At 40.7% G+C, this 13,762-nt stretch overlaps 1 protein-coding gene across 1 annotated transcript in view; it reads right to left on the reverse strand.

Moving 5' to 3' along the window:
* The window catches only part of THSD7B (thrombospondin type 1 domain containing 7B), a gene marked incomplete at its 5' end in the record, with an annotated part of 630,914 nt that overhangs the window by 16,387 nt on the left and 600,765 nt on the right, over nt 1-13,762 (reverse strand). The window contains 5 exons of the mRNA XM_081142191.1: nt 452-534; nt 2,603-2,698; nt 2,797-2,970; nt 3,969-4,128; nt 9,533-9,678. Coding sequence (XP_080998317.1) covers nt 452-534; nt 2,603-2,698; nt 2,797-2,970; nt 3,969-4,128; nt 9,533-9,678 — 659 coding nt within the window. The remainder of the gene's footprint in view (nt 1-451; nt 535-2,602; nt 2,699-2,796; nt 2,971-3,968; nt 4,129-9,532; nt 9,679-13,762) is intronic.

The following is a 13,762-nucleotide window of genomic DNA, read 5'->3' on the forward strand; positions in this document are numbered from 1 at the left end:
TTAAAAAAAAAAATATATATATATACACACACCTACATATAAATTTTATCCATAGGCATTTATTTAACTTAAAATAAACTAAAAACTTAGACTACAGTATTTATAGTACTTACTAAATAACATTGAACAAATAGGAACATGCATTTATAATAACTTTCAAAATAATTTAGGCAGATGAAAGGCAAAGAATAAATCAATGGAGAATATTTATTGATAAATAGAGCTAATATATATTAGATATCTGATAGAGTTATAGAAAAAAGACTGCTTGCCTTAACACATGTCCCTGCAAAGAAATTCTTAATAGCTGTGATTCTTCCTGCAAGTGCCTCTAGATGGTATCGTGGGCACATGAACTGCTGCTTGGCTCTGGCTGACTGGAAGACATCTAGCAGCACGTGGCTAGCACAGCAATTAAAATACCTGTGGGCATCTCCAGCCCAGGACTCACCTGTGTACAGTAGGAGAAAGGTTTTCTGCAGGCTGGGTTACACTGCCGAATTGCAGCAGGGCGTGCCTGAGGGGAGCAGCCGCCTACAAAGGAAATCCCACCATCATTTGCAGATTTTTCTATGATAAACTTTAAAAAACATTTTTTCCTCTCTCTCTGGCACTGGCCACTTTGTAACAGTATTATTGTTTTTTTCTGTTTGCTGACACGTGGCCCAGTCTATTTTATTGATTACCCCAGGATGGATTGTTTGAGCTGGGAGGCTCTGCTAACAGAAGCTATTTATAGGAGATATTTTTATACCTGCTACTGGCAATGTGATTCTATCATGTGGCTATGCTTGAGGGTGAAGTCTATGAGTGCCAGCATTAGTAAAAGAACCGGTGAAATCTCAATTTAAGTTCAGGAGCATAAAATGGATCTGCTCCAGAATTTTTCTACATATGTTTTTCTCCAGTTCTGGAATACTCCAGCTAGGTACCAAGCCAATTCCCAATAAGCAAATGCTAAAAGAAGGCCACTAATCAACTTATGGGACCAGAATATCAAACACTTTGGCAACATATTTCAATCAGGATACAGACACACACATACACCCTCTGACCCCACATACTTATTTTTAAGAATAAATGTAGAGGCCCCAGGAGGGGCAATCATACATCTGACACAGTACTCATTAAATATTTTTGAGTTAGAGGGTAGAATAATGCATGCCTCTATAATCACCTGCATATTAGTCTTGCCTTCCTGGATTCCAAGTACTAAGAAAAGAAATCGTATAATATTTGAGGGCTGTATTTAAACCTTATTTATAATATTGGCTGCATTTATAGACTGTAGCCTTTGCCTTACTATAATTGTCAACCAGTTATAGTTTGATTTTGTAGCCGGCAAAAGCCTTGGGCATAAGGCAGTGTAGAGAACAGTCAGAGCTACAGATTCCTTGAGAAGCAGCTATATCCTCACTGTTATTGGAAAAGAAAATAACCCACACAAAACCACACCCCGGAATTAGCACTTTGGTGTGAAGTTATTAATTTGGGCATTAGTGGAAATAACCACACAGTCCAGTTGCGACCAGTTGTGTTTGGAGGGGCGATTTCTACTCTTTAAAGTGCAGTGTGGGAGCCCCTGCAGGAGGGGATCTCTTGGGAACTATTTGAATTTATATAGTTTATACAACACTTTTGTTTGTTTTAAGAATGAAATCAAGCTCTAATAACACTTAGCAGATGATACTAGTAACCTGAGCTCTTTCATCAGATGCCCATGTGTACTTTGTGCATGAAGCACCCTGTGTAGAGAATGCGTAATGCAACCGGTGCCACTCTAATTCTCATCCTATTGCAGAGTATGTATGATACTTTGTGTTCCTGGTCAGCTTGATAACAATAACTGATGAAATGTACAAGTAGCTTAAAATAAATGACTATGAATGAACTGTGGGTTAAAGGCAATACCAACAATGCAAAACAAATACACAAGGAAAAGGCAGAGCAGACCGTTCTGTTCCTATAGAATAGAAATTCTCTCTACAATAAGTACTAAGTAAAAATGATGGCAATTTAATTTCTTCTGATAAGAAGGCATAAAAAACCCTTTAAAATGATTGAGAACACTATTTGTAGATCAAATTGTATCCATCATCATGAATGAACGGTTCCCTCAGTCAAAATTTAGATATTAAATAGTAATCACGACCAGCACAATCTCAAAAAACTAAGCTTCCAGTGATTGAATATAAGTACCTAGAATTTTCAGCAAAAATTTTTGTATATCCTAATAAACCCTTCAATTTCATTCTCCGTATGTTTTAATAATATAAGTCCTCAAAAACTTTTTACTAAGAAGATACATGGTTTAAAATTTTAGAGACCATTGTTTTAAGCTATCTGTCTTTTTTGGTCTGTCTCAGATCATGATATTTAAGAAAAATTTGTCGTGTTTCAGCTTATTTAAGTTATCTGATATGAGTCTTCCAATAAAATCGTTTGCTTTCTGAGATGCGAAGGTCTAGTGACAGTTTGACAAGATCATCTAAGGCCATCTGTCCAGTCTTTCCTGCTTATAATTTGTAAGCTAATTCTCCTCACTAACAGCAACACTCAGAGATCTCTTGGAAGTACCCACATGAATCTGAGGTAGCAATACCTGTGACATTAATGCCATCTGAACGTTGGCACCATACAGTTCGTTCATTATTGTTCCAAAGACTTGCTTTCCATGTGTAGTGAAAACATTTGCCTCCTGCAAGCAAATATGATAACAGTGGTTCTATTATACCTGACATAGAGGAAGAGTAAGCTGAGTCAATCAAGCAGAGAACTGAAAAGTGCTCTTGGTACCTGTACAAGGACGTGTTTCCAGGACCTGCTGCGGGCAGGTGTCTTGGTTTTCAAAAGACTGAATTATAAATGTCCTCGACCTAGACTGGCGGCCCATTGTCTCAAAGCTTCTTCCATCGATGCAGGTTAATTCGCACGTGCTCCACTCTGACCATTCCGTTAAGTGGCAGTCTCCTGGAGGGTCGTACCGTACAGAGCGGGGGAAACATGGAAACTGGACTTGGCGACATTTGCGTGGACAGGGTTCACAGTGAGAATCGTGCTGGTGGTGGCACTGTGATGGGGGTGGGCTCCACATACCAGACATTCTACTTGGACCAACATTCCAATTAGAAAGCACTAAGGCTGATGACTTAACTTATGGTTTAGTCTAGTTTAGGAAGAGAGTGGCATTACTTTGCTTCAAATCAGTCATATCTGGACAACACTGTGTGTCTGCCAGTGATAAACTGTTTTCAAAGAGCAGCGTAACATCATAAAATTGCTGTTCACGGAAACTAGATGAAGAGAATAAGTTGGTCATTAAAGTGGCTATTTTTGGCCTAAAGAATGTTGAATTTAAAAAACTAAACATACACATTTGTGTGTATATTTTACATTCCATACTACAAGGATATATTAAGCCACCGTAAACTTATGCCATAAATCCTAAGTTATTAGAATTAAAATAAACTCATACATTTTATAGTAAATAAAATTTTATACTAATGACCTTCAGTTACATAGAACATAACCGTTTGACAGAGGGCTTTCATCAACATATAGCTTCACTTGTCTCTACCATGCCATCTCACCAAGGTGCCTCCACTCATGGATTCAGCCAACATTTTTGGAGTACTGGCCAACATGCCAGGTGCTGTCAGGTCAGGTATTAACACATTTTCTAGATGGAGCAGCCATTGCTTAAGGGGGTGAGACCATATGCCCCAGGTAAAACACCAGGGAAGTGACAGAGACAGGATTCTAAGTTAGCTCTTAAATTTCCAAGTCCAGGGTGGCGGTTTTTCCCTCTTGCCTCCATTGTCAGTACATTCCAAAGATAACCACAATTGAAAATGAATTAAAGTTACTTAAAAACATCAATTTTGGCTAGATAGAGCTTCTTCAGAAAAGCTAATACAAAGTCATTAAGATCACCACGTAAGGCACTCCCGATGGTTCAGACTGCGTACCTGGGCAGGGCACAGCACACGGCTGCTTCAGGGTGCCATCTTGCAAGGGCGTTTCTTCGCACTGGGCATCGTCCACACGTACCGCAGAGCTAGAGACAGAGCCATTGTGGACCACACAGGAAAGGCTGCGGATCTGGACGCCTTCCCCACATTCTCCACCCTGGGAGTGGAAAGGGCACTGTCAGAATCACTCGAATAATTAGTGTCTCAGAGTTTTGGCTCCTGCTACCTCTTGTTCAAAAAGTAAACCCTAGTTGTATAATTCAGCAGGTTTCTCCTCTTGGGAGTTCTTTCAATTTTTTGTTTTTTTTTTTGGCGAAAGCAGTCTTTCAATTCTTGACAATAAAGCATTGCTAAGCAATTCTTCGAGAGCTAACGGAGAAGCTGAAGAAATGCAAATTTATGCCATGGAGTTTCTGTTCTCAGAATATGACCATTCATTTTGGAATTCATCCAAACAATACATAATTTGTCTAGGTGTACGTGATAAAGTGGCCTAATCTATAATCACTCCCCCAGGAGATCAAGCACAGCCACAGGGCACAGGTTTCTCTTTTACTCTGCTTGTTCTCTCTAGTGGGGAACTCAGTCCTTTCTCCTATGGATTAGGTTGGGGTTTCCAGTGCAACACTGATTTTCTCTATTGCCAAGAGTTGTTTTCCCAGCATGCCTTCTGTGATGAATAATGTTCTTTGAAGATATTTACAAAGCCCACTCAGATTATTCCTGGCAATTAGAAAAATTTTGCACAATGTTGCACAGAAACAGCAGCTCAGAATTGAAAGGCTTAGTGGGTATCTGGCCGAAGTATCTGCCTGATGAAAGGTTTCCTACTGGTACACTTTTGTCATATACTCATGAGCATTCTTTCCTCAGTTTTAGAAAAGAATTCCATTGGGTATTTCAAGAACTTTATGTTTTAATCCCCACCCAAGGATATTTTTCCATTGGTTGTCTTCCATATGCACCCCAACAAGGGCCCAGGGTCAAACTCGCAACCCAGGTACATGCCCTTGACCGGGAATCAAACCCGTGATCCTTCTGTCTGTGGGCCGATGCTCTAACCACTGAGAGCACTGACCAGGGATATTTCAATAACTTTTGATGATAGCTCTGTTTTTACGCAAATACCTCATAAAACAGAGCCTAAGGTGCCCTGCCGGGAGTAGCTCAGCGGTTGAGCACCGACCTAGGATCCAGGCGATCGCTGTTTGATTCCCGGTCAGGGCACATGCCCAGGTTGTGGGCTCGATCAATGACTCTCTCATCATTGATGTTTCTGTCTCTCTCTCTCCGAAATCAATAAAGATATAGTTAAAAAAACACACAAAACAACAGAGCCTAAGGCAAGCTTTTCTGCTACAGAGGTGAAATCCCAGGGTGGCAACAGTGAGGGTAAAAGAACTAGTAGGAACAAAAGGAAACAGAAGGCAGCGTTAGCAAGCGGGCCTCAGCTCCCCCAGTCCACACAGCTGCCTTCCAGGCAGGCCACCTGGCAGCACCGTGCCTCAGGCCCACCCGTGACGGGCCCGGGGAGAGGCAGTTACAGGCCACTTCCCCCCTGGGCCCTCTTCTCATGGATGGCCTTTCATCCCAGGGAGTGTTAACGGCTCTGCTTCCGAGGTGTGCTGCTCAGTTCCCCCTAAGTGTAGAAGGTGGAAGAACTAGAGCCTTTATGACTCCGGCTGGGATGGCGGGGGCGGGATGGAGGGAGAAGTGCCCGAGCCTTCACCCCTCTCCTCCTGCAGCCAGGAACGCTGCAGGCTGCAGCCCACTGATGCAGTCTTAGGTAACAACAGTGTGGCGACTGCTCTGCCCTGGGAAACTGCATTTCATCTGCTTTATCCCTTCTCCACCCCAGGACTCGGACGCTGCATGGCCTAGGCCTTGGGGTCACCGTGGCTCTTGCAGTGGCAGGAGTAACAAATACCAAGGTGGGCAGCTAAAGCAGTCAGGACATGCAACAGGCGACCTGGGGGCTGGTGGGTCCGCTGAGCACCCCCAGGTCGAGGCACAGTGGCCACAGCTACTTCGTGTCAAGGGCAGGCTGTAGATAGAGCACTGGAGGTGCAGGATGGTCCACGGGGACTGCCGGGACAAAGTCCTTTTGTAAGGAAGTTAGAAATCAAAGACATACTGGCAAAAAAGAAAGAAGGCAACTTGTAGGAACTTAAAACCTAAAGAACCTGCGGAGGCACATAAACTGGGATCCTCACATCTTCCAGAGCTGTTTTAACAGGAATTATTATTTTATTTAAGATGGCAATCCCCACACTGGACTCATCAATACGTCACATTGCTCTAATCCTTTCTATAGCTGTTGTGAAATTGTCAAAAAATGCACCCTAATTTTGAACCTAAGTGCATTTTTTTTAAGATAAGTGGAGATTCAAAGCAAATGCCATAGTAAATGTTTACTCCCTGGAGTAGAAATAACTAGTGTAAGTTAACTTTCATTTTGGGGTAGGATTCGCTCTTATAACTTATTCTATAAGAGGGATCTAAGAATTGTCTAAGGCGTACATTTTGCTGTAGAGTATCAGACTTTGTGGACTTGGAGAGGAGCCTGAAGATCCAGGGGCAGGTATGACATTTGAAAACACTGCCATCTGGAACCTCAGTAACAGAAGATGCAATTGATTCGAGTTTTGTTTGACATTCCAGGAGATGGAGTATAAGGAAATGGCAGGAAACAAGTCTGCATCAGGGGCCTATTTAAAAACCAAGACAAACTATAATATGCTCCTAGTATGTAATCGTGTTCAACCTTAATCTCACACCTCTGACAACAGCAGCCACAATATGAAAAATCAGCATCACAATGATAATATCACTCATAAAGCAAGCATTTGCTCACACTCACTCCTGAGATCTACACACGGGGCCCTGAAAACAGCAAGGATTCTCTCATTAACTCGCCACTGTCCAGATCATTAATGGACTTTTTGTATACTCTTGATTGGCATCACCAGATGTGGATAGGCAGATGGTGCTAGTAATCATAATTATAGTTTTAATCAAAACTATAATAGCAATTACAATTTATGAGCTCTTTTTGCCACATACTACGCTAAGCACTGTATATGAATTGTCTAATACCTACCAAATATCTCCAGCAAAATTTGTACTATTGCTACCCCCATGATACAGATTTAAAAACAGAGGCTTGGAGAGTTGAGAGACTTTGCAAAAATTGCAGAGCTAGGAACTGGCAGAACATTGATCAAAATTAGGCCTGCTAGACACCAGAGTCTGAGCTCCTAAAATAGACTGACCAACCTATGCGTGGACACATGTTATCAGCTGAGGAACTTGGAGTTAGAAAAACACTTTCGTTTGCTGATCTCTTTCCATATAAGGGCAAAATTGGCACATGGACAGTGGCCTGTGCAAGCTTCTCTTATTCAGGCTTGATACTTAATGGCAATCAGCCACTTTACTATCACGACCCTCAGTGAATGAGCAGGTTCCAAACCTGCATTTGGCTGGTTAGGCTACGATAGGACAAGACCACACAGAATTGAAGTTGAGAGAGGATTTTTCATTTGTGGCAAAGGCCCGCATGCATTTTGATAAGTAATTCCAAAACCTCAGCTTACATATATACATTTCAGAAAAGGCAACTCACTGAAAAGGTACTGTGCTTTCTGTCTCACAGAGAGTTCACAATTAGGCTTCAGGAAAAGCGGAAATGCAATTTGAATTCAGGAAAAAGCAGAGTCAAGTATCACGATCCCCTTTCTCTCTTTGCCTCTAATTTTCTTTGTGTTTCCTGCTTACTCTTTCTTGCTTCTGAGTGACTGGCTTTACCTACGGGGTGGCAGCTGAGTTCCTGAGTACGGCATCTTTGAGCAGCTTCAGTTCCCTTCCTCACGTCTAGGAAGGAATGCTGTCTGGCCCTGTGGGGTAAGGTGCCAGAGCAGTTAACTAGACTTGTTTCCTAAGGGCTTTGCCAGGGTGAGGTCTGTCCGTGGGAATAACCTCACCTAGGAATCTGAGAAGCTCTGAAGTTTCTGGATACACCTGCTCTTATGGTCTCAAGGGCCTCGGAGTCTGGGTATTGCTAAAAGATGCCATGAGCCACCTTTCTTACCAGCACTGCTACAGAGAATGCTCACAGCCCACCGCCCTTGCCCCAGTGGTTCTGCCAGAAGCTCAAGAGGAAACAACAAAATTAAACACTGCATTTGGCATCTCGCTATAATGTTCCTATGGGACAGGATGGTGGACTTGTCTACTTAAAAAAAAAAAAGGAAAGGCTCATGATACCTGCAAAGGTGAAATGATGGGGAGAAAAAGGGACATTTGTAATATTTTAAACAATAATAAAAAAGAAAAAGAAAAAAAAGAAAAGGTGAAATGAGAAATACAACAGAGCTAGTAAGGTATAGGAACAGTTGTGCTCCTGGTAAGACCTGGAGCATGGAGTTGTCAGCCCTCCCTCCCTCCCTCCTTCTGAAATTTCTTTTGTCTCCCTCCCCCTGCAATGGGCTCTTGAAATCTTTGAGCTTATTTTCTCTACTCTGTGAACATTTTTTGCAATTATAAGGAGAAATATTCCTTTCATTCTCTTAATTGGGATTCCAAGCATTATTTTAAAATTGCTGAAGGAGTTTAGGAAAGCAGATTTCAGACTGGCAAAGTATTCACAGTTAAAGCCATTAGGTTGGTTCTGAATTACTTAGCATGGTTACCTTATTTTCCTTTAAAAGGAGGCTGAACAACCGTACCACACATTTTTGTTCCTCTGGGACTTATTACAATCCATGGGCGTTTAATTTCTGCAGGATAATAACGCTGTAAGACAGTGTCATCTGACGGGAGCACCAGGCATCTTTATAAGAATACTCTGCATATTGCTTAGTGCATAATCAAAATTATTGTTACCTAATTAAAATAAGCTTTGGAATATGAGCCGGAGAAGAAACTAGTAAAGTAAGAAAATAAGAAAAATCAATGTGCTCTCAGGAAGCCAGAGAGAAAATGCAGTGAGGATCTTTGCTGATCCAGCAAAAGCTCTGGGTATGTGATCTATTATGATGTTTCTAGGCATTTATATTTCAGGCCAATAAAAAAGTAATCGTTGAGGAAAATGTAGCAACCTTGGTTTGTGTGATAATGTTAAAATATAACTTTCATACTCTTGGTTTTCTGCCCATACGCAGGATTTTGTGCAAGCCTAAATGTGCCTCTTTAACAAATACACTCTCTAGCATGCTGTGCATTTCCCTAGCATCAGGGGTTTGCCTAATTAAATAATATTTTGATATTTTCAACAAGCCATGGAAATAACAGAATTCTTGAGGACGTCAAGGAGATTGACAGGCCTGTGACCCGGCCCATTATAATCAGCGCCTGATGAAGGGCTAAGTATTTTCCTAGCAGTATCACCCTGCTTGAAGTTACATCATTGATTGTATTTTTCCATGGACTCCATTGCATAGAAATACATCGTGCCAGGCCCCTGCTGCTGTGAAATTTACTCCATCGGCACAGAGGCTTGACCAGACATGTGCTTTGGACATATTGGGAAGCATTTCTCTAGGTGTCATCGCACGACCTACCTCCAGTTTACATGCAGACCAGTTGCTGAGGACCCAGCTGTAGCAGGGGGTCACCGGGCAGGTTTTCTGCTGCGTGAGCTCCGTGGGGCACGGGCGCCCTTCTCCTCGGGTCGGCAGCGTGACAAATCGAGTCCGGCTCCTGCGACCTAAAATGTTAAGGAAGATGTCAGCATTTCGGGCAGAATTTGGCTTAGAAAGGAAACTGAAAAACAGGATGTTGCCTTATACACGTAAGTCTTCATTAAAATACACTGAGCTCTCATGTCCAGCTCTCAGTTTCACTGCCATTTTAATTTAGGTTTCTACAGAGACACAGGTTATCTAAGGTCTGCATGATGCTAGGATGTGAAAGCTGTCTGCTATTATTTCAGTGTCCCCAAGTACAAATTCTATTGTTTCCAAACAGACTGATCCTGTAAACACAAGCAGAATGTTAATTCATTCAACAAATATTTATTTGTTAAGCTCTAGTATCACCCAGGCGTCCTGCTATGTGCTAGGGATACAGTAATGAAATTGCCAGGTGCACCTTTGACCCTCATAGAACTTATATTTTAGGCCACCATTGCCAATATTAAAAATAGAGACAGCCGCATCTTCTTTATATGTTAGATTCTAAATTAGCAAGTAAGGTTAAAAATTGCACACAGTCTGAATTACCCTAGAAAATTCCCTAGGAATGTACTATCCCAAGGTCCCAATAGTTTTTTCAATTAATTCAACATGGCTGATTGTCCTAGGGTTTAAAATCACTTTTTTTTCTCCCACTAAGCACAAGATAAAATTGTTGCCTTATGTGAAGGAGACATGCTGTTTAAAAAACATGTTCCAATTCTGGTGTTCCATTTCATAATGAAAGAAAATTGGTTAATAAGAATAGCTGAGGAAAGAGCAGAGCTCCCATGTCAACTTGTGCCCACTCCTAAGCATTAGGTCATAAGCTCATTAAGGGGAATAGTGGATGGAATTTAAGTGTCTGTGTTTTTCTCCATATCTCTCACCCGCTCTTCTTTACTCTTCTTTTACTGATGAGGTACTACGTGCATATAATTTCATTACCATTACATCTGTGAGTATAATGCCCTCCCATTGTTATAGAATTATGTATTTGTGACAAAATATTCAAGAAATGATGGAGGGTTCTATTAGAGAATGTTAGAGGGATGCAGCCCATTCTGGGATGAAATCAGAAAAGACTTCCTTGAGCAGTCGAAATTTAAGCAGAACCTTAAGTAGTGTAAGCCAACCTGATACACAGTGTCCCATGCAGAAGAGAGAGCACATGGGGAGGTCATGAGATGGAAAGGAGGAGAGCGTGTTTGAGGATCTGACAAAGCCAGTGTGGCTGCTGGAACAGAGTCAGGGAAAGAATAGGTTGAGGCAATGCTGGTAAAGCTATTAAAAGTGGTATTGTTTAGTCAATTCCAAATGTTCTACATTTGTATCTTAAGAGAACTGGAAAGCTAGTGATGACTCTACTTCCATGCAGAATCCAGGCCCCTGAGTAGGAACAATTCTCAGATGTTCTCAAGTTCAGAGACAAGCAAGGGTGACTCACTTTCAGTGGACTTGACATCTTACTGGCCACTGGAACATTATTATAGATTTGGTGGTAAACTAATGCTCTCTGAGAAGTCCCTTGAAGAAAAACAGGCAGTTCTAACCACTGAATTCTAAATTCCTTGAGGTTTGGGCTTCTGTCCCAACATGGTGTTTAATATATATTAAGCACTAATTGAACATTTAATTCATATGTTCATAAATTATCTACATGATATTATCTGGTATCATAAAACATGTAATAGCACTTTATAGACACTAATTCAATTAATATTTAATAATCATAATCCTAGAGGACATTCTATTATATTTCCATATTATAGATAAGGGAACTGAGGCACAGTGTAAGTCACTTGTCTAAGGTCAAAAAACTAGTAAGTTCAAAACAGAATTCAAACTCAGACTTTTGATCCAGAGGATGCTGTATTAGTCACAATGCTATGTAGACACAGATAAGACAGCAAGGACAGTACCAAAAAGATGTAAAAGAAACTTTGGATGCTGATAAAATTGGGTCAAAGATAAAGTGGGTTTGGTCAACAATAGAATCTACCCATTTGCATCCTTGGGCACTGAATGAAACGTGTTTGGACAGATGTTATTTCCAACATCACTCAAATCAAATCATATAGGTAGGACATCACCTCATTCAAATGAAATGTTATCCCTGCTTGATGAACACTTTTTAAAAGATATTTTTATTGATTTCAGAGAGAGGAAGGGAGAGAGAGAGAGAGACAACAATGATGAGAGTCATTGATCGGCTGCCTCCTACATGGCCCCTGCTGGGGATTGAGTCAGAAATCTGGGCATGTGCCCTGACAGGGACTCGAACCTCAATCTCCTGGATAATAGGTTGGTGCTCAACCGCTGAGCCACACCAGCCAGGCGATGAACACATTTGACTCAAGATTTTATATTCATTCTTCCTTATATACTCTTCAGTATTATAATAACCTTTATGTTTATTTTCTTGACCTAAATACCCATTACTTTACTGTCATAACTGCATCCTGTTCTAGATCCACCTTTGTAAGGATAATGACAATGCAGTGTTGCCTTTATCATAGCTAAAGAGGCTTTATTTCATCATAACCAAATAACCAAGCTTGTTCTTGAATTGATGGCATGTGGATGGCCATTATTTTAGAACTATTTTATTTATTTCCATTAAAGTGAGAGATATCTTCTCCTGGACATAGGGGTGGAGGGAACCTGCCTAATGGATTCATAGAAAAAAAAAATGCTCTTACATTTTTGAAATAATGTAGTCTTAAAACCATTTCTTGAAAACATAGCCATAGGATTTCTCTACCTTTTGCTATCCAATCACAAAGATACGATTTTCAAACAATGCCAATTACTACCAAGAATATATATGGTTTTTGGTTTTAAAAATAACCCTAAATTTTGAAGTATGTTATATTTAATTATCTAATATTAAAGTTCAGTTTAAAAATTGCTAATAAAGGCAAAAGAGTCTCAAAGGTAACCCCTGGCCCTAATGTTTCTGTGGGGTACTTGATATCTTTTAATACGTTCCTTTTTCTTTTAAAGTCAGGGATATTTGGTTGTGTAAATAATCAGTGAAAGTACCCTTCAAATTAGATACTCTTTCACAAGTCCTGAAGTTGTAAATATAAAATGTAGCTGCATGGCCCAGCTGGGCGTGGCTCAGCAGTTGAGCATCGACCTGGGATCCAGGCAATCAGGGTTCGATTCCCAGTCAGGGAACATGCCTGGTTGAGGGCTCGATCAATGACTCTCTCATCATTGATCTCTCTCTCTCTCCCTCTCTTTTCCTCTCTTTGAAATCAATAAAGATATATTAAAAAAAAAAATGTAGCTGCATGGAACATAGATCGTATAACAAGGAGGCCTGCCATCTCCAATGACAGTGGTCAAATACTACCTGGGATTCCAAACATCAGATTGGATGGACTATTCAACCACACTGTCTCTCAACAAGGATCATTGTACAAGGGACCCCTAACAGCAGGAGCATGGAGATGCAGGAATTGTTTTGGTGAAAGTAGATTTTCATGTGATAAGGGGAGGGGAGGGGGTCAGTGGAGGTTGTTGCCAAATTAAAGATATTTAAAAATCTGATATACAATATAAAAGAAAGAGAATATTAAAATAGTGATGTTTGGTGAAAAGAAACCTGGACTTGGCATCAAAATCCTATTTGGAAGCAGTTCTCTCAAATTAACAGCCAGTAAATGATGTGACTGCGTGAGAGTACTTTAACTCCTCTGAGCATAAATTTTCTCCTCTGTAAAATAAAATTAAGTATACAGGAAGTCCTTATTAGCCGAGGGTTATTCCTGCTGGGGAAAATGCCACTTAAAAGTAAATCTGTTTAAAATGGGAATTAAATTGTTTTAAATAAATAATAAAATGTCTAAATGGGACATTTTCTGGAACTAAAGAGCACGCAAGAGGGCTTATTTGATCTATCAGCTGCCGTGCAGATTAAAATCACAACCAGACACTCAGGACAAAGAAGAAGGCGGCTCCTGATATTTCCCTCATTCTCCTGTAAAGGATCCATTGTTTCATGATTGGCTTGAGCAGTTTGATTAGAGCATCTTTGGCCTTTGAGTCGCCTTTCATCAATTTTCTCAAGAGCTCCCTTTAATCTCTGGTGTACAGGTCACTCTATTTTGC

The sequence above is a fragment of the Miniopterus schreibersii genome (assembly GCF_964146895.1).
Source record: "Miniopterus schreibersii genome assembly, chromosome: 7".
Taxonomy (NCBI): Eukaryota; Metazoa; Chordata; class Mammalia; order Chiroptera; family Miniopteridae; genus Miniopterus; species Miniopterus schreibersii.